Source organism: Vigna umbellata, chromosome 4, assembly GCF_029865625.1.
Source record: "Vigna umbellata cultivar VRB3 chromosome 4, Vumbellata_1.0, whole genome shotgun sequence".
Classification (NCBI taxonomy): domain Eukaryota; kingdom Viridiplantae; phylum Streptophyta; class Magnoliopsida; order Fabales; family Fabaceae; genus Vigna; species Vigna umbellata.
In genome coordinates, this window is record NC_142168.1 from 1,632,570 (window position 1) to 1,650,617 (window position 18,048).

At 32.7% G+C, this 18,048-nt stretch overlaps 2 protein-coding genes across 2 annotated transcripts; one reads left to right on the forward strand and one right to left on the reverse strand.

Annotated features, from left to right (window-relative positions):
* The first annotated feature begins 677 nt into the window (after positions 1–677).
* On the forward strand, positions 678–5,726 carry LOC124838126 (U-box domain-containing protein 52-like). Its single transcript, XM_047313648.2, has 10 exons — positions 678–934; positions 1,316–1,422; positions 1,555–1,676; positions 1,936–2,144; positions 2,234–2,285; positions 2,359–2,656; positions 3,021–3,122; positions 3,374–3,802; positions 4,353–5,108; positions 5,302–5,726. The coding sequence occupies exons 1-10, from the start codon at positions 733–735 to the stop codon at positions 5,371–5,373; spliced, it is 2,349 nt and encodes a 782-aa protein (XP_047169604.1). The 5' UTR covers positions 678–732; the 3' UTR covers positions 5,374–5,726.
* Positions 5,727–7,279: 1,553 nt separating this feature from the next.
* On the reverse strand, positions 7,280–14,291 carry LOC148198941 (oligouridylate-binding protein 1-like). Its single transcript, XM_088113354.1, has 13 exons — positions 14,120–14,291; positions 13,812–13,950; positions 12,895–12,956; positions 12,524–12,626; positions 11,990–12,066; positions 11,670–11,731; positions 11,462–11,549; positions 11,169–11,244; positions 10,774–10,804; positions 10,562–10,684; positions 9,539–9,627; positions 8,382–8,555; positions 7,280–7,922 (listed from the first exon to the last, which is right to left on the reverse strand). The coding sequence occupies exons 2-13, from the start codon at positions 13,917–13,919 to the stop codon at positions 7,608–7,610; spliced, it is 1,308 nt and encodes a 435-aa protein (XP_087969480.1). The 5' UTR covers positions 13,920–13,950; positions 14,120–14,291; the 3' UTR covers positions 7,280–7,607.
* Positions 14,292–18,048: the final 3,757 nt, after the last annotated feature.

Sequence of the window (18,048 nt, forward strand, 5' to 3'; positions counted from 1 at the left end):
CATAGTGAATCTAGATCAAATAACTTTATATTTGTAATTTCTTTACTGATTTAAATAAACTAAATCCACCATAGTGAAACATTAATGATAAAATTTAGATGTCAGTTTACGTTTTTTATAACCATTTAATTCCCTTCTGTGTTTGTACGATGACATTAAAATATGATTAATGGGAGCTGTTACTGACTATATATGATTTAGTAAGCAGATTTCATTCCCAAAAGGACGAAGTCAAAGTTAACCCGCAAATTTTGGTCATTCTTTGATGGGATAAACAACATCACAGAATAGAACAATGTGTGTGGTTCTTACATCTTAGAAAAAGAAGCCTAAAATAGTTAAATAAATCCCAGATTGGCTGCTACAGACATACAAGGGATCGGTTAGTTATTACTATTCTTTTTGTCGTTTAAGGTTTTGAACATCAAAAGAGAATCAGGAACAACAATCTAACAAAGTAAACGAATTAAACAAATGCCTCAAGTCCTATGTTATTCAAGAGTATCATGTGATCCTATATATTTTTCATCAAAGCAAGTTGAGGAATTTCTGGGTGCAACTTAACCAAACCAACCACAGATTAGGAAACATCATCAAAAGGCTTAAAAGGAAGGATCTTTAGATGATGCCTTTGAAAGGAAGAGAAGAAAAGACATTTTGGCCTTGAGGGTCCCTTTAGTTTGGTATTTGGCTGATTGAAGGAGCAGAATAAGATTGCAGTGAAAGAAAGTAATGTGGTTGCCAAAGCATCGATCAGATAAAAAGGATGGTGTGAGTGGATTAGTAGCAGTGGCAATTGATAAAAAGAAAGAGAGCCAATCTGCACTCAAATGGGCAGTTGACAATCTCCTCACCAGAAGTGCAACAGTAATTCTCATCCATGTCAAGCTTCTCGCACCAACCCTCTCTCCATCACCTTCTCTTTTCGCCCCTAGTAAGTACCCTACAATGGAATTGCCATTGCTATTAACCATAGCTTCAAACATCATTGTCTCTGCACAACATTTCTGCATGTTCAGTGATTGGTTTTTGTTGAGTAAATTTTGGAAAAACAGATTTTCTTCTTCACTGGTAAATAATCTAGTACATAGCACAATTTATTTCAATTTGAATGAGTTTTATGACAGTTAATGTCACTTTTTTTTCATAAAAGTAAAATTAAACAGATCTCAATTTCTATTATGAATTTATGAAAGTTTAGAGTAACGTGTGAAATACACACACATATATGTGTGTGTGCAAAGGAAAGTTTTTCAGCAGCAATGGGAACAATGGCGACATGATTGATTCCTCGTTTGGTTTATTACCTTGGCAGGGATAAGTTCTTTCCTGGGTGATGATACTTCAGTGGTAAGCAAAGAACACGAAGGCCAAAACAGAAGTGTTTTCCTCCCATATCGTGTCTTCTGTACAAGAAAAGATGTGAGTTGTTTTTCCTTTCAAGATGAATGTTTCTGGAAATGAAAGCAGCTATCTTGCTGATGGTGTTCATCTTAGAATTCTTATAATCTCTTTTGTTTTGTTTCTTGGTGTGGTGTGGTGGATGGGCCATAGATTCAATGCAAGGATGTCCTACTAGAAGATTCAGAAGTACCCAGAGCTATAATTGAATATGCTTCTCAGACAGGAGTTGAGCATCTGGTTCTTGGCTCTTCAGCAAAAACTAGTTTTCTCAAGTATGCTACTTTCTAACTCACGTTGTCATCTTGCAAATTTTACATCAAGTTTCTGGTCATCTTCCTTTCATTCAGATAAAACACGATATAGTCAAAATGCAGAGTTTGGAAATGTGATTACAATTGCTTAAGACTTATCCTGTCTAGCGTAGAGTCACTTGCCCTTGTGAATACGTATTGTTAAAATAGAAACCTGAAGCTCTCGCTTGGATGTGTCAGTATGTATTCGATTTCTTAAAGAATGTTTTTTTCTCATCAGAAGATTCAAGGTGTCAGATATTCCAGGAGAAATTGCAAAAGGGGCGCCAGATTTCTGTACTGTCTATGTTATTGCGAAAGGAAAGATTCAAACTATGCGATCTGCTACTCGTCCTGCACCTGCCATTTTCTCTAACCAGGTCTGTCAAATTAACAATGGCAGGTCAAACCTTTCAGAGCCAAATGTGTACTCATCTCGAAGCATAAGAGGTTAGATTCATCCTTTCAAGAACCACACATCTATGTCCCTAAACATATTGTGAAATGTGCTGCTCACTGAAAAAGTTGGTTTCTATCAGAGCAAGAAACGTATTCCTTTGATGCTGGATCACAGTATGATGAAACATTCAGGTCAGTGACATTACATAATACATACTACTTAGCATTTGTTTTAGCATATGAAGACTAAATCTATTGGAAACAGGTCACCATTTACTAGGAAACGTTACAATGGCAGACAATATGGGGACACTCCCAATTTAGATACGGACATATCCTTTGTAAGCTCTGGAAGGAGAAGCACAGAACGTTTGATCCCTTCATTGAACTTAGATACAGGAATATCCAACAGTCGGCTATCATATAGCTCAGACATAGATGCAAACTTCAGCTTTGAGTCAGCGTCTTATCGAAGGAAGTCTACGGAAATGGGCTCTCCTCTTGAATTATCATCATTCTCATTTGAGAGTGATAAGCAATCATCTTGTTCGTCACAAACAGCGGTAAGGAAAGTTCGCAGTGCTGTAGAGATCTGTTTGGTCTGAGAAAACAGTTTTCTTATGTTTTATTACTTACTAAAAAGAATCTCATCTTGTTTTCACTTTGTTTAGTTAAAACTGGATTTTTGTTTTTATTGTGTAAGTCTTTGAAAATGGAAAAACAGGTAAAGTAAGTAGTATCTTTGTAGTTATTTACAAAGCCAGATTCTCATAGCAAAGGTATCCTGCATTTGTATTTTTTGGCTTGCTTGAACATGTTATAACAGTTCCTGCACTGATAAGGAGTTGAAGAGAATTCCATAGTTTAGGCCCATTTTTGTAAAAAAGAATAAGATTTTTTAAATTGTTGAAGTTGTGGCAATTGTAGGATGACATGGAAGCTGAAATGAGAAGATTGAAGTTGGAGCTGAAGCAGACCATGAAAATGTATAACACGGCTTGTAAAGAAGCACTCACAGCACAACAGAAGGTGTGAATATATATTGTGTATATATATATATATATATATGGTTTGTGTTTAGAATTTATTTTTCATGCACTGGTTATCATAACATTAACCAATTAGAAATCACTTGATGTATACAGTCTTACTAGAACATGAGAATCTATGGATGAATGACAGTGTAAAAAATCTTTACATGAGTACTTTTGAATTATATAATTGTGTTTTTCCCTGGAAAAGTTCAATAATGTGTGATTAATGGCATGCATGGTTGACAGGCAGTGGAACTTCAGCGGTGGAAAATGGAGGAAGAGAGGAGATTGGAAGAAGCGAGGCTGGCTGAGGAAGCAGCACTGGCAATTGCAGAAAAGGAGAAAGCCAAGTCTAAAGCAGCCATTGAGGCTGCCGAAGCACAAAAAAGGATTGCAGAACTGGAGGCACAGAAGAGACTCAGTGCAGAAATGAAAGCACTTAAAGAATCAGAAGAGAAAAGAAAAGTGCTTGAATCTTTGGTAAATGTAGATGTCAGGTATAGAAAATACACTATTGAGGAGATTGAAGAAGCAACAAATTTTTTTTCTGAATCCCTTAAAATTGGAGAAGGAGGATATGGTCCTGTTTTCAAGTGCCTTTTGGATCACACCCCTGTTGCAGTCAAGGTTCTACGCCCTGATGCACAACAAGGAAGATCACAGTTTCAGCGAGAGGTAAGCAAGCATAGAAACAAAACACTACATTTGAACACAACAAATTCAACTCAATGATCAGAGATTTTGCTTTCTTTAGGTTTTACTTGGTTTCAGAAAATGTTCTATATTTTCATTTTTGTTTTTGCAAGACATCTTTGTTTTCAACTTTTAAAGATTTGCATACAGTGTAAAACTTTTAAGCTAACAAACAATCAAAATCATCCTCTATTTGACTTGTAACTCATTCCTTACAAAATTCAATCATCAAACAAGGCAATTTATGAGTGGATGAGAGTTTTGTTTTATCGATAATGTTACTTGTTAGTATTTGTTAGTAGGGAGAGTTAACCGACAACCTTTTCCACTTCTCTTCCAAACCTGTCAAACCAGTCTTATATTTTCCAAGTATTAGTAGCAAGAGTTGAAACCACAACCTCTCTCACTTTCCTTTCCAATTTTACCACTAAGTCAATCTTATATCTCCTGGATTACAGGTTAAACTATACATATTTTTGTTATTATATGTGAAAACAAAGCTATTTCTTAAACCATGTAATGCACATTACAGGTTGAGGTATTGAGCTGCATACGGCATCCACACATGGTTCTACTCCTAGGAGCATGTCCAGAATATGGATGTCTAGTGTATGAGTATATGGCAAATGGTAGCTTGGAAGATCGCCTCTTTCGACAAGGCAACACTCCCCCACTGCCTTGGCAGCTAAGATTCAAGATAGCAGCTGAGATTGGCACAGGCTTGCTGTTCCTGCACCAGACAAAACCAGAACCTCTGGTGCACAGGGACTTGAAACCAGCCAACATCTTGCTTGACAGAAACTTTGTGTCCAAAATCAGTGATGTAGGTTTGGCCAGGCTAGTTCCACCATCTGTGGCAGACTCTGTCACGCAGTATCACATGACATCCGCAGCCGGAACCTTCTGCTACATAGATCCTGAGTACCAGCAGACAGGAATGTTAGGAGTGAAATCAGACATATACTCCCTTGGGATAATCTTTTTACAAATTTTAACAGCAAAATCACCTATGGGTTTGACCCATCATGTTGCAAGGGCCATTGAGAAAGGAACTTTATCTGAGATGTTGGATCCATCACTCTCTGATTGGCCACAAGAGGAGGCCTTGACGTTTGCTAAGTTGGGAGTGCAGTGTGCTGAATTAAGGCGCAGAGACAGACCCGATCTTGGCAAGGTTGTCCTACCAGAACTCGACAGACTCAGAAACCTTGCTGAAGATACTGACCTTATTTCAGCTTTGGGTAACCCTACGAATATGCCCCGAGACAGACATGTTTCAGCTGTACTGGTAAGTTTCTCTGTTTTTATCATACAAGTAAGTTAATACTAAAACAAAGCACACATAAAAACTAAGTTGTTGAACTCATAATTAACCAAGAATCAAGAATGTGAAATGGGAAAGTTACCTCTTCTTGTGAAGAGGATGTTACATATGCATCATGCTAACATGAAAAGTTGTGCCTGCTTTTTTATTTTGCCAGGAAGGAGATTGTCCTCCATTTCCTAACCCTGTCTCAGGGGAAATTAGAGCTAACAATTCAGTGACTTTCTGACAAGTGAAAACAACGATCGAACCAAACAAGAAAATATGTTGTATGGATTCATGTCCAGGAGAAAGTGTAAATTGCCTAGGTGGTTGTAAATTGAACCAAAAGAGTAGCATATTTTTGAGCTACAGTTTCACTATTTTGCAGAAATGTAATAGGTTGTGTCCATACAGTTTTGAACAAAACGAAGTTAATTCATGTATAGAAATTGTAACTATATTTTCACGATTCCAAGCCATGTTGTAAACCGGGCTTTCTTCCTGTAACTTCTTGACTCTTCGGAGAGTTTTAGAAGTAGTTATCCAAAAACTTGAGAGGAACACGTTGTGGGAATTAATGTATTATCCACATATTCATGTTAATAATTTTGCCACATATATACATTTTTCTTTCGTTGCTCCGTGTTTCGTTTTAATATAATTAACTTCAGCTTGACTTTTAGAAATACAATGTTTAAAGTAATTGTTAATAGTTTTCAATTGTTACAGTTAATAATGTGAATTTACATTGAAAATTTATTTAGATTTAATTCAATAGCAAACTCTAGATCGTGGAATTGGGAGAAAGTAATGACTCATAACTGATGATATGATATAAACCAAGTATGTATTTCGATTAATTAGTTTAAAGAGAAAAAAAAATTACTTTGACAATTGTACGAAAAATCAAACACAAAATTTAGGCTGGTTCGGTTCGCAAACGCAACGGTCATGGGCTGAGATTCCATGAAGAAATACCAAAGACATTCCCACCTCAATTAATCGTTTAACATTTTTCGTTCAATATATTATTTTGATTTTTTTTTTTATTATTACATATTTTTGGGTAGGGTGAACATTATGAACAAAGCAACAGAAAATATATAGAGCGGTAGAGAGAAAAATGAGTCCGTCAAAAGCAGAAACTATGGCTAACTTTAACTCACGTAATGTTTGTTTATGAGTGGTCATTTTATTAATAATTTTTAGGTCAAAGCAATAGAAGCCTTTTATCAACACTGTATGTTGTGTGTAGAGTAGGATAAAAATGGAGAAATAGAATGTGTTTGTCATCTTATCTCTTTTCTTGTGCTTGCAAACACTGTTACTGTTCAAATCAGTTATTCACTATTTTATTCTCCACTTTACTAAGCCAAAGGTAAATAATACTTTGTTTTTTAACAGATTATGTTTCTCGCATCTTGCCTTTGATAATTGCTTGTGTTTTTCATAGTTGTCTATATGTTGGTTTTCTTTGTTTTCTATGATTGTCTAAATGCATCTAATGTTATACAATGAGTTAAGGTTAAAATAACGTTTTTTTCATTATGGTATAACGATCTCCCTTCCTTCCATCTAAGACCCAACAAGTCAATTTTTTGTTTCAATTTCTTTCCTATTATTTCTTTTAAACTAAACTATCCAAAATTATCCTATTTTTTTATTATCTATTTTCCCTTATTTTTATCTGGCACTAATTTTCTTCTGTAGTATCAAACAAAACGCAAATTACTGGCCTAAATTTCATTCCCCAAAGTTGAGGAAATTTTATATTGTGGTTTTGAACCACTACGTTTTATGCCTTATCCAGTCTATACGTGACAGGAACTAAATATCACTAATTATTTTATCCTAAAAGTAAACCACTACTGAACGGAGAAATTTTTCGTAAAGTAATAGTAATTTAATTTCACAGGTGGCTTCATATCCTATTAGCCCCCTAAAAGGGTAACTGGCAATTGACCAAAAAAAGGGTTAGTTCGCAAAAACATTTAGAAAATATGAACCATCAAAAGAAAAATCAAGGTATTTTGAATGCGGCAGTGTGACAGGGATTAAAGTTGATAAATCAAGACCATAATTGATTTTCCGAGAAAATATCACGGCTGATGTAACGCGTCTGTAAGTATTCTGCCGTTCACGAGGCACGAAAGGAAAACAAAAGGCATAGAATTATTAACATGATCTTGAGTCGATACTTATAATACACAATAACAAATTAAAACTACCCAAACATAAAATTCGCTTCTCTTTCTAGCAAAACATAGATCCCTTTTTCTGAGTCATAAAATCCTCGTTAGATCAAACAATACAAATTACAACACGACGTAAAAACTAAGTAAATATCAAGCCACAATACCTCCAATAGAAAAAGCCCAGTATGAAAAGGACATGCTGTGGGGAACCAAAGAGAAATGTGATGGCACATCAAAGTCCCCCAGAAGATGATAAAGCAACTGTGAATCTGCACAAGCCCAAGCGTCAACGATAGTACATAAGCTGCTGTCTTGATGAATTACCGGTATATCCATCATACATGGCTTGAGATCCCCCAGAGTTTACGCCCATTGAAGCAGGAGCTAGGCCGTGTTGTCCGGTCATTTGTAGAAGAGCTTGACCTGAAAGACCAGATACAGCAGCCTGACTCAAGGCCAGTTGGCGCTGATAAGCCAACAACTCAGCAGGAGAATAACCTTGGTTCATCCCTGCAGTCGGAAGTATTTGATATGGTTGAGCAGGAGGAGGTAGTGGATTCGAAGCTGTTCCAGGAGGAGTTGGTTTACTACCCCACGAACACTGCACAAATCAAGTAAAATAATTTTTACTCGTCCATAAATAATGAATGCATACGCTCCAGCCTTCAAAATTAGGCAACGGTAGAAAGAGCCTGAATTTAAGTGTTATTATACTTAGAGGTGCATCACAACCACGAAATTACATTTATATTCCAAAAGTATTTTAACTTTCCAACGATATTAAATTGGGTCCATCAGTCCGTAACAGGCATGGAAGAATGCTGTAAAAACATGGCCTCCTTCCCATGATGTAAATCAGCGCCTCAGGGAAGGGACAAAGGTAAGGGTACGGCTAGGTGCAAGCATGTGTCTCTTTACATGCGAGTACTGAGTAACACGATCTCGGCTATTGGAAAGGGGGGAAAACATTCGCATGGGCATATTACTTTATGGGCAACCACCAGACCAAAGAAGAAATGGCAATTAAATTAGTTGACCAGATAAGCGAAATAATTCTCACCTTCATACTCTTCCCACGGATTATTCTTCCATTAGCCACCTGAATGGCCAAGGCAGCTTCGTCGTGAGTGTTGTATCTAACAAATCCAAAACCCTTATCCCTTTGAACTCGAACCTCCTCAATTACCCCAGCCCCCAGTGCATGGAATTGGCAATGGAGTTCAGCTTGTGTTACCTGTTACCCTCAAACCACGTGTAAGAATCGTGTAAACGGAACAGTTCATTATTTGTAATAAATTGCAAGACTGACATTCAGATCAATCAATTCGGAGAAATGCTGTCACAGATTTGACACATTCAACGACAAGTAGATGCTAGGAAGGAGGACTAAATGTTGGAAAAAGGTTTTAATAAATTAAGACAATTTATTTTCAACCAGGATTTTGAATTATGGACTGCATCAGACGAAGAAGCAACAATAATACGGTTGCAAGGAGCTCTGCAACCATGTGACGCACAACAAATGCCTTCACCATATTTGCAGTTCCCCACAAATCAACGGGGATGCCCCTCTTTCACTTCGAGAACAGATCCAAACCAAGAGGCAGCAGATAAGACTCAATGATGAAACAGATTGACAACGTTGTGAATAAACCACAAACCACGACAGATAATTGCTCCCCAGATGTAAAGACTTTTTTTTACAGGATTTGCAGTACCAATCTATGGTGGAGGTAAATTGACACTCTAAGAAACCTGGGTCACTATTGCCAATGCCAAATTCATAAACACATTTGAGAAGTTATAAGAAATATCATAACACATGGATCGAAAACTAGAACAAAATTATGCACGAATTTTGAATACAATAATTTAAGTTCAAGTCAATAAATTCTTGAAAGGCCAACATGTCTGTCCTTTAAGTACATGTAAGTCATTAAGTTGGAAAGCCTGAAATGGGAACTAACTTATACATCTTATGGCATTTTTCTGGCACTTTAAACAAGGGTGATTCAGATATACATCACTGTAAAATATGCACCCCTCAGCAATTCATCCAAAACTATGTTTAAAGCTAATTCTAGTAAGCCAGATCAATCTAGAAATACCTAAATATTTTTCCATATTCGTGAATAAAGAAATTAAACAAAGTTTTTGTTCTTACAATGTGAAAATAATAACGACATAATATTTCATTCTTCAATCCACATAACTTACATCATGAGGAAGGTTGCCAACATAAACTGTGGTGTATAAAGAATTGTTTTCGGGAGCATCTTCGTTATTATTATTATCTTGACCACCATCTGTAAAACACATCAGAAAAAATGAATTATAAGTATCTGTCACTGTCAACAATTCTAAAATTCCATGGTGGTTTCCAGAAGCACGCAGGAAATAGATGAGCAAATTTAGTTACACAAGTGCATAGGAAACGGAGAAGCAAATGCAACAATTACTTCACTGAGATTTCAAATTAGAAATAGTTCTAGGCAGCAAAAACCTTTTAGTAACTATAAAAATAAAAATGGAAAGATTATATAGTAGTGGATAACAAACTTCGCTAAATGCTCACCATGCAAAAGCACAACATTTATCCAATACAAACTAAACTAACCATGCTATTTGTGTCTACTTAAGTTACTTTTTGAGACCCAAGTATGCATCAAAACTGGTGCCCAACAAATCAAACACTTAAAAGTGCAGCTTCGTTGGTGTCTAGCAACTATGAAATTTAAGTCTAACTCAGTTTCAATAAACTGCTCAATGTAGGATCTCAAACACACCCTTCACACCAAGGATTAGCGTGAGACTATATATTTGTAGATGATCTAATAATGGCCTAATAGGGGATGACCAAATAATTCCAACAAACTTTAAGATAGACTTTTACACAATCTAAGAAAGTGAACTCTAAAGGTAACTCAATCTTACAAAACTAACATACAAATTGAGGTATCAATCCACTTATATACTATAATTTAATAATATCTTTAGGCATTGTGGATCTCCAACCTAAACCACCAAAATATACATGCTACTCTGATCGGTGAGTTACATCATTCCATTATATTTTCAATCAGTATGGCGTCATTCAGCACAATCAATAACACATACCAGACAAAAACATAGCATGAACTGTAGAAGGAAAAAGAAAAGTAAACTTAAGTCTTCATCTATATTTTTCATGGTTTCGGGAATATAGGCTCAGGTGCTTCTATCTAGAAAGGTACACGATACCTGAAGATCCATTTGTAAGCACAACAGCATTTTGGTTTTCATTGCTCTTCTCTTCATTGGAGCTGGTACCAGCACCCTTAGTTGCCCAGTTGCATCGTATTTGCCTATTTCCCAGCCACTTGCCTACATGATAAAGGAAATACCACAAGTTGGTATGAACAAAAAACATGACACAGAAGCAGGGAACAAAGGTATACAACTGAATGCCAAACCTGTCATATCATTTATGGCACTTTGGGCATCCTGCATATATCAAATGCATAAAGAGGCATCATTTCATCAATTCAACACATAATTAACATAGTTACACCAAACTAATTTTTTGTTAGGTTTAACTTGGAAGATATTCTAAAAAAGTTCATACTCACATCCAGCAAAAACACAATAAATAAAATTTGTATGGCACTTGAAATGAAGTTGAGATCTGGAGATATTGACTGTTCTGTTCCCGTTTAATTTACAAGGAAAACAATTTAATGATCTTTTTACAACACATGTATATTTAGTCCAGTTTATTTGGAAAATGATTATTCTTTTTTGTGGCTCCATAAAAAGCTTTTAACTTTTTCCCCTTTCAGGATGGTTCATTGGTTGATATCTTCATTACCTGATGATCACGGAAAGAAACAAAACCATATCCTTTTGATCGACCAGTTTTGTGATCCCACATAACCCTTGCATCACTGCAAATAATGAGAGAAGATGGAAAAGTAAATTCCAGAAACCAAAACACCTTTCAAGGCTGAGTAACTTGTTGAAAAGTTCCCCCCAGTTAACTATCTTCAACGTTTCACCACTAATAAGGACTACAACAGTCACAATAAAAATAGAATATACCTTGCTCCAATGACCAAAAAATTCACAATGAAGAAAAAAACAAAAAAGCAATGAGGAACTCACGAACAACTAGGATAGACTGAGAAGCAAGCAAATAAAGTTGCATCAGTAACCTCTGGACTCAAATCACCGACAAATATATTGAAGTGCCCTGATGATTTTAAACTAAAATTAAAGGAATATACAATCGAAAAGAAAAAAGAAAAAGAATGCCCCCAAGAAGCAAAATAATTGAAATCACAAAACCATATGAACTGTTCTTAAAATTAACCTGATGTGTCCTCCCTACTGCTATTTGCATATGCCCAATTCACCTTGAGTGCTTGACCATATCTGCAAACAGAAATAAAAAGAAAAAATCATGCAAAGTAGCTACATATTAAAGTGAACTCTGAGAAACCTGCCAGGACTCAAGATTGTCCAATTAGAACATCTTCGAGCCATGAAAATATTATGCAATGCCATGTATAAAAGTAAATAATTGGTCTATCAGTAAAAAAAGAATATAGAAGTGAAAACGATAACGATTCCTCTATCTCCAGAAAATAAAGATGGAGAATTTATTCACAGTTCACAAACAAAAATGCTTACAGTTGTCGTCCATGCAATGTCATTATTGCAAGGGCCGCAGATGCTCGATCATGGTAGTCCACAAAACCATAAGAGGACTGTAACATCAATTACACAGTAAGAAAAGGCCAAAAAAATAATTAAAAATCAAGATTGTAGGAAACACTCAAACCTATAATTTTGTTAGTAAAGGCCAGAATCACCAAACAAATTGTGTACTGAAATGCAATTATCTTTCCATAATTCCTAGAAAACATAACACCTTTGTAGAATAAAGATTTCAAAACGAGTCCCATTAGAGAAGTTCAGAGTAAAGTAATTATATACTCTAAATTCTAATGCCAACCAGGTTTTTAAAAAAATAAAATACAAGCTTGCTCATCAGTACTAATAATCAACATATTCATAATATTAAGGAAACATAGGAAAAATAACAGGGTTTTCTAGTTTTGCGAGAAGGCCTGTTAAAAGAGGTCATTTACAAGCACAACAATAATAATAATAGCATCAATGGTCACCAACAAAGAAAATAGAGTTGAATATTGAATCAAAAACCTTTTCTTTTCTTATGAGCTTGCAGCCAGCAAGAGGACCAGCACTCTGAAAAACTTCTGCGAGAAGTTTATCAGTGACATTTACATGAATATTTCCTACATAACTGAAAGAACATAGCTTCAGATCAATAAGGTGTCAAAGAGGACAACTATACTAATTCTAGTGCAGTGATTATTTAATATGACATTGAACTTCAGTAGCATCAAATTTATCTCTCAGAAATTCAGGTGAGATAAGAACGCCATTTTTTCAAAAACAAAATATATCTACAGCTGTTAGAATTTGGTTAAAATGAAAATTCTCATACTTGAGCACAAACATGAAACTATGGACAAAAATCAGCTAAAATATGAAAGAAATAAAACACTCACACGCTACGGCATGCAGAAGTATCAAAACCAGGAGGCAAATTTCCACTTGGAACAGGCTCCATCTGCAAAGTTTACAAAACAACAAATAATAAACAAAACGGACAAAAAGAAAGAAGGTCCAAACAACTATATACAGACAGAAACCTTGAAGAGAATCAAATAGAGAAAAATACAGTACAATATTTAGACACGGCAAAGGACTGAGCTATTTGTCATATACTTCTAACAAATCAGATAGTAAATCAACCAAATGCATAAAACAATTTTAATTCATAACATAATCGTCAAAAACTATTCTGCAACAGTTCCTCCATTAAATGAGACAACTATGATATGCTTCATAGGTACACAGGTTATAAATTCTTGACATATTCCAGTTGACTTCGACCTAACATTTTGGCAATCATTGACATATTGAAGAGCTAAAAGTTTGGGAGCAAAATAATTGCAAATCACAAATACATATAACTCACTAGTCGGCACTCCGTAATAGAACCAACAATTAAATCATATCAAGTCGACAATTCAGAATAATTTAAACGACAACAATAGACCACAGCAGCAGCAATTTTCTTGACAACGAAAACTAGATGAAAATGAACCAAATAAAATCGAAGCAAACAACGGGATTTTCATTTATGAATAATCATTCCTGTGGAGAGAATAAGAAAACAGTAACGCGGGAATCAATTGTACCCTACACGACTGTGAAGTGGCCTAAAATTAAACTACCCTAATTACGTGAATTAAATGTTTTCTTTTAATCCCCAAGCCCTATTTTCTTTCTCTACGGAAATGGAACAGCACAGCAAATGCAATTGGCGTCCGATGCACAAATTCGATAGGGAAATTCAGAATTAATTGAAAAACAAAAAACAAAGAAAAAAGGAAAAAATAAAATGGAGGGAAAAACTAACCTGAGACATGGCAGCGGCGAGCATGCCAGGGTGGTACATCTGCTGCTGCTGAAGCAAGGCTTGCTGCATGAGGGCTTGTTGTTGCTGCAACTTCAGCCTCTGTTGCATATCTTAACTCCGCGATTCAGATAGATTGTTCCTGAGAAGAGAAAAAACGCATAATTGTCCGCAACTATTTCGTAATAATTGGAAAAAACCAAAAAAATAATCGTAACATAATCTAATAATAATGGTGAAATCGGTGATTGAAATCTGAGGCGCGTGAGGGAAAGATTGAAAAGGGGAAGCTGTTTTGATATTTTTCTGACCGTGATTCGGAGAGACGGAAGAAGAAGAAGAAGACAAGGCGGTGAATGGTGAATGGTGAATGGTCCCAACGCAATTGGTGTTTTTGGTTTTGGTTTTTGGTTTTTGGATTTTGGATTTTGATTTCGCACTCTCTCGATCAATTCTCCAACCTCATTCCGCCAATCTCATAACCATGTCCATCCACTTCCACTGTATTTTAACCCGGATCGCCTTACCCAACTCAACCGGGTAAACCCGTTTACTTTTACCTGTAATTTATGGCAATTACAAATTCATCCCACTTGATTGTTTTAATATATTAATTAATTTTATATAAGATAAGTTTTATTACTAACTAATTTTGTTTTTTTAAGGAATCTGATTGATTTTTTTTTAGTTTCTTTTTTTTATGATCACTGAATCCTATTTTCATGTTCCATATCTAGTCAACAACCATGTATTGTTTGATTGGTTTTATTTGAATTTGAGTCGCTGATATTTTTAATCAATTTTTAAGCCCTATAAAGTAAAATTTGTTAATTAATTAGGATGGTGAGTGCTTCTTTGGATAATAAGTTTTTATGAAGTTATAGTAATTTTTTACATCTTAAATTCATTTTTTTTCAAATTGTTATGAAATAATAAATGATAACCAAAAGCAAAATGTAAAAATTATTGGAAGAATTTTCTAAGGAATTAAAAATATTTATTTTAACCAATGTCTATTTCTTAGAATGAATATTGTGAATTCTAGTCAAAATTATAAATCACTGTATTTTTTGAATCACATCATTCATGACCTACGCTTCTATATAAAATTGATTCAGTATTATTCTTAATTTTTTTTTCTATTAAGTTATATAAGTTACTGTTTTGGATATATTTAACTAAAATATGCTGCAATTTAAAAATCATATTGCTTCCCATTTCAGTTTCTATACATTTTCCGTTAATAATACATATAAAAAAAAGTTATCTTATTTTATATACCCATCTCATACTTTTTTTATCTTTGACTACGATTTAAAATTAAAAAATATATATAGTCATATTTTGTAAAATTAATAAAGAAAAATGTATAGATTTTTCCTTATCAATTTTTTTCAATTTGAATGTTTTTTAAATTTAATTATTATTATTTATTTATAAAATTATTTACAGAATAAAAAAATATTATTTTATAAAACTAATTATATTTAATTTTATTATTATAATAATATATAATGATGATGATAATAATTTATTATCATAAAAGAAAGTGAACGTATTTTATCTGGTAATAATAATGAAACTAAACTACGTATATGTAATAAACAAAATTTTCTCATTCCATCTACGTATTATTATTTTTAAGTAAATTGTAAAATTAAAAATTGATAACAAAATATATAAAATATTCACTCTTTAATTACATCTATCTCATAATATTATTTTATTCTTAATATATTTTAAAAATAAAAATTAATGGTAAAAACAAAAATAATTTAGTCATAATAATATTTAAAAAAAAACGAAATTTCTAAACATTTGATATTTTTGTTTTATCACTAATATTTTCTAAAACTAAAAAACAATAAAGAAGATAAAATATTGAAATGCTAAGTACCATAATACATATTTCATAACAAAACAAATCATTTTTATAATTCGAAAACACAATTGTAATACAAATCATTGGTTATTTTTTACATAGTCATAATACTAAATTTATTTTCTTAAAACATATGAAGCAACGTAATGTTTCTTTCTTACTAATAATAAGTTATTTAATTATTCTAACCCAACAATAACTATGATAAAACGTAAATCAACATTTAAATACATGTTCGGTAAATTGATTTAATACTTTAAAATAGATGTAAACAATTATAATACTTTATTACAAACAAATCTTACTATTTTTTTTCTTAAATATTGTTTCATGTGTTTACAAAAATATGTGATGTAGATGAATTTCAACCGTAGTAAATAAAAAAAAAAGTTATTGATAAAAAATTAATCATTAATTATGTATGTCAAAATTTCTTTCACTCTAATTTCTAGAAGCTAGTCAATTCCTTTGATTATGTATGTCAAATTTTGGGAAAAAACAAGATTAATTGTTTGGAGTGTTTGTGAAGTCAATTTAGATTTTGACTGAAATATAGAAACCGACAAATCTAAATAAGGAAGAATTTAATGTCTAACAATGTTGTTAATAAGAGAGAATCTAAGAGTGAATTTGAATATTAAAAATAATGTGGAATGGTTCAAATTAATTTGTAGCATTTTAATATTCGATCTTGGAAAGGATGCTCTGGCATCTATAGTCTAAATAAATGGTAATAATCATATAGGTGCTAATTAGTGTTATCATTATTATAATCCATGACAGTGAAAAGTGTATTTTAAATATAGTTAACTTAAATAAGTGTGATATTGTTTACTCTTTGTTATATATTATTATCGTAAAAATATATCATTATATTTAAGTTAAAGATTTTAATAACTTAATATATTTTATAACTAATTTAAACATTTTGATGGTTTATGAACCACTAAATCAAGAGCAATCATTGGTCTTGATTTAGTGAAAATATTAATTATCTTGACTTGAGATTGATAATGTTAGAAATGTTAAAGTAATGACTAATTCATGAGATAATCATAATTATTTTTTAATGAGTTCACTAAATAAGTGCACTAAAACAGTCTCGATCTCTCAAAGTCATCGCTTAAAATAAAATATAATTAAGATCAAAACAAGTTAGATCTATCATAAATTTTAATTAACTTTTAAATATTTTTTATAACTGTACGAGTCTTTAAAATATTTTAAATTAATAATTAATCTTCAAATACTTTATATTAATTATTTATTGTAAATTTAATTTAATTTAATTTTTAGTATTTGAAACTTGACAAAAAGAATGAACTTGAATTTAACTTGATGTTGAGTTTTAATAAATAATAATGATTAAAAATGTCACTAATATTCATTTTTTTATCATTGTACAATGTGCCACAATATAAATTGATCAAAATAACACACGAATGACCAAGTCAAAGTATATTTTTGTTTTTATATTTCAATAGGGATAAAGAAAATCATATTTAAACTAAGTATATATATATATATATATATATATATATATATATATATATATATATATATATATATATATATATATATATATATTATTTTTCAAATTAATAGTGAAATTAAAACTTAAGTATATATAACTTTTAATTTATTTTTCATTGGACTAACTTCGACCAATTATTATTGGACGGATGGAAAACATGAAAAAAATTATATGCATTACAGTTTTTCATTTTTCCATATTGAAAAACATCATAAAGGTATCATAAAGGTTTAATATTGATAAGTCCTTATTTTGTAATGTTTTTCATAATTAATAACATTCTTTTTGGATCTTATTTAGTTCTAAAAACTATTTTTAGTCTAGACTTGGTTTTCACTATAAAAATCTCAATTAATTTTGAAAATGTGTTAATTTAATTTTTAAGTAGATTTTTTTTAATAAGTGTATAATTAATTTTGGTTTAATGTTTCGGTAGGTTTTTCTTTCATCCAGAATCTCAAATAGGTCTCATACTTATTCGTTTTTATCATGTCCTTATTTTTGAAAAATTAAAACAAATAGACTTGCCATCAAATTAGACAAACGTTTGAGTGGTGTGTACGTGACATGCTGACTTTTTTTTAAATGATATGGTATAATTTTTGTTTTTGAATTAAAAAATTGAGAGGACTTACCCTTTCTTCAAAAAAAAAATGGGGGAACTTACCCCTTTTTTTTTCAAATTAGGGTTCATTCGTAAGGTTGATGTTTGAAGAGATTTGGGACGAAGATGTTGGGTTCTCTGATTCAAGACTCTCTCACTTTGAATGGGTTGCTGCTATTTTTGGTTCTATGATTTTGATTTCTCTTTGCAGGTTGGATCG

What these genes read in the sequence shown, in the direction of transcription:
- LOC124838126 (XM_047313648.2), top strand. Translation starts at nt 733, where the DNA reads ATGTGGTTGCCAAAGCATCGATCAGATAAAAAGGATGGTGTGAGTGGA. An exon ending in ACCTTCTCTTTTCGCCCCTA is followed by an intron (nt 935 to 1,315) that starts GTAAGTACCCTA and finishes TTACCTTGGCAG; the next exon opens with GGATAAGTTCTTTCCTGGGT. An exon ending in GCAAAAACTAGTTTTCTCAA is followed by an intron (nt 1,677 to 1,935) that starts GTATGCTACTTT and finishes TTTTCTCATCAG; the next exon opens with AAGATTCAAGGTGTCAGATA.
- LOC148198941 (XM_088113354.1), bottom strand. Translation starts at nt 13,919, where the DNA reads ATGCAACAGAGGCTGAAGTTGCAGCAACAACAAGCCCTCATGCAGCAA. An exon ending in TCAGTCTATCCTAGTTGTTC is followed by an intron (nt 11,245 to 11,461) that starts GTGAGTTCCTCA and finishes CATTATTTGCAG; the next exon opens with TGATGCAAGGGTTATGTGGG. An exon ending in TGCCATAAATGATATGACAG is followed by an intron (nt 10,685 to 10,773) that starts GTTTGGCATTCA and finishes TTTATCATGTAG; the next exon opens with GCAAGTGGCTGGGAAATAGG.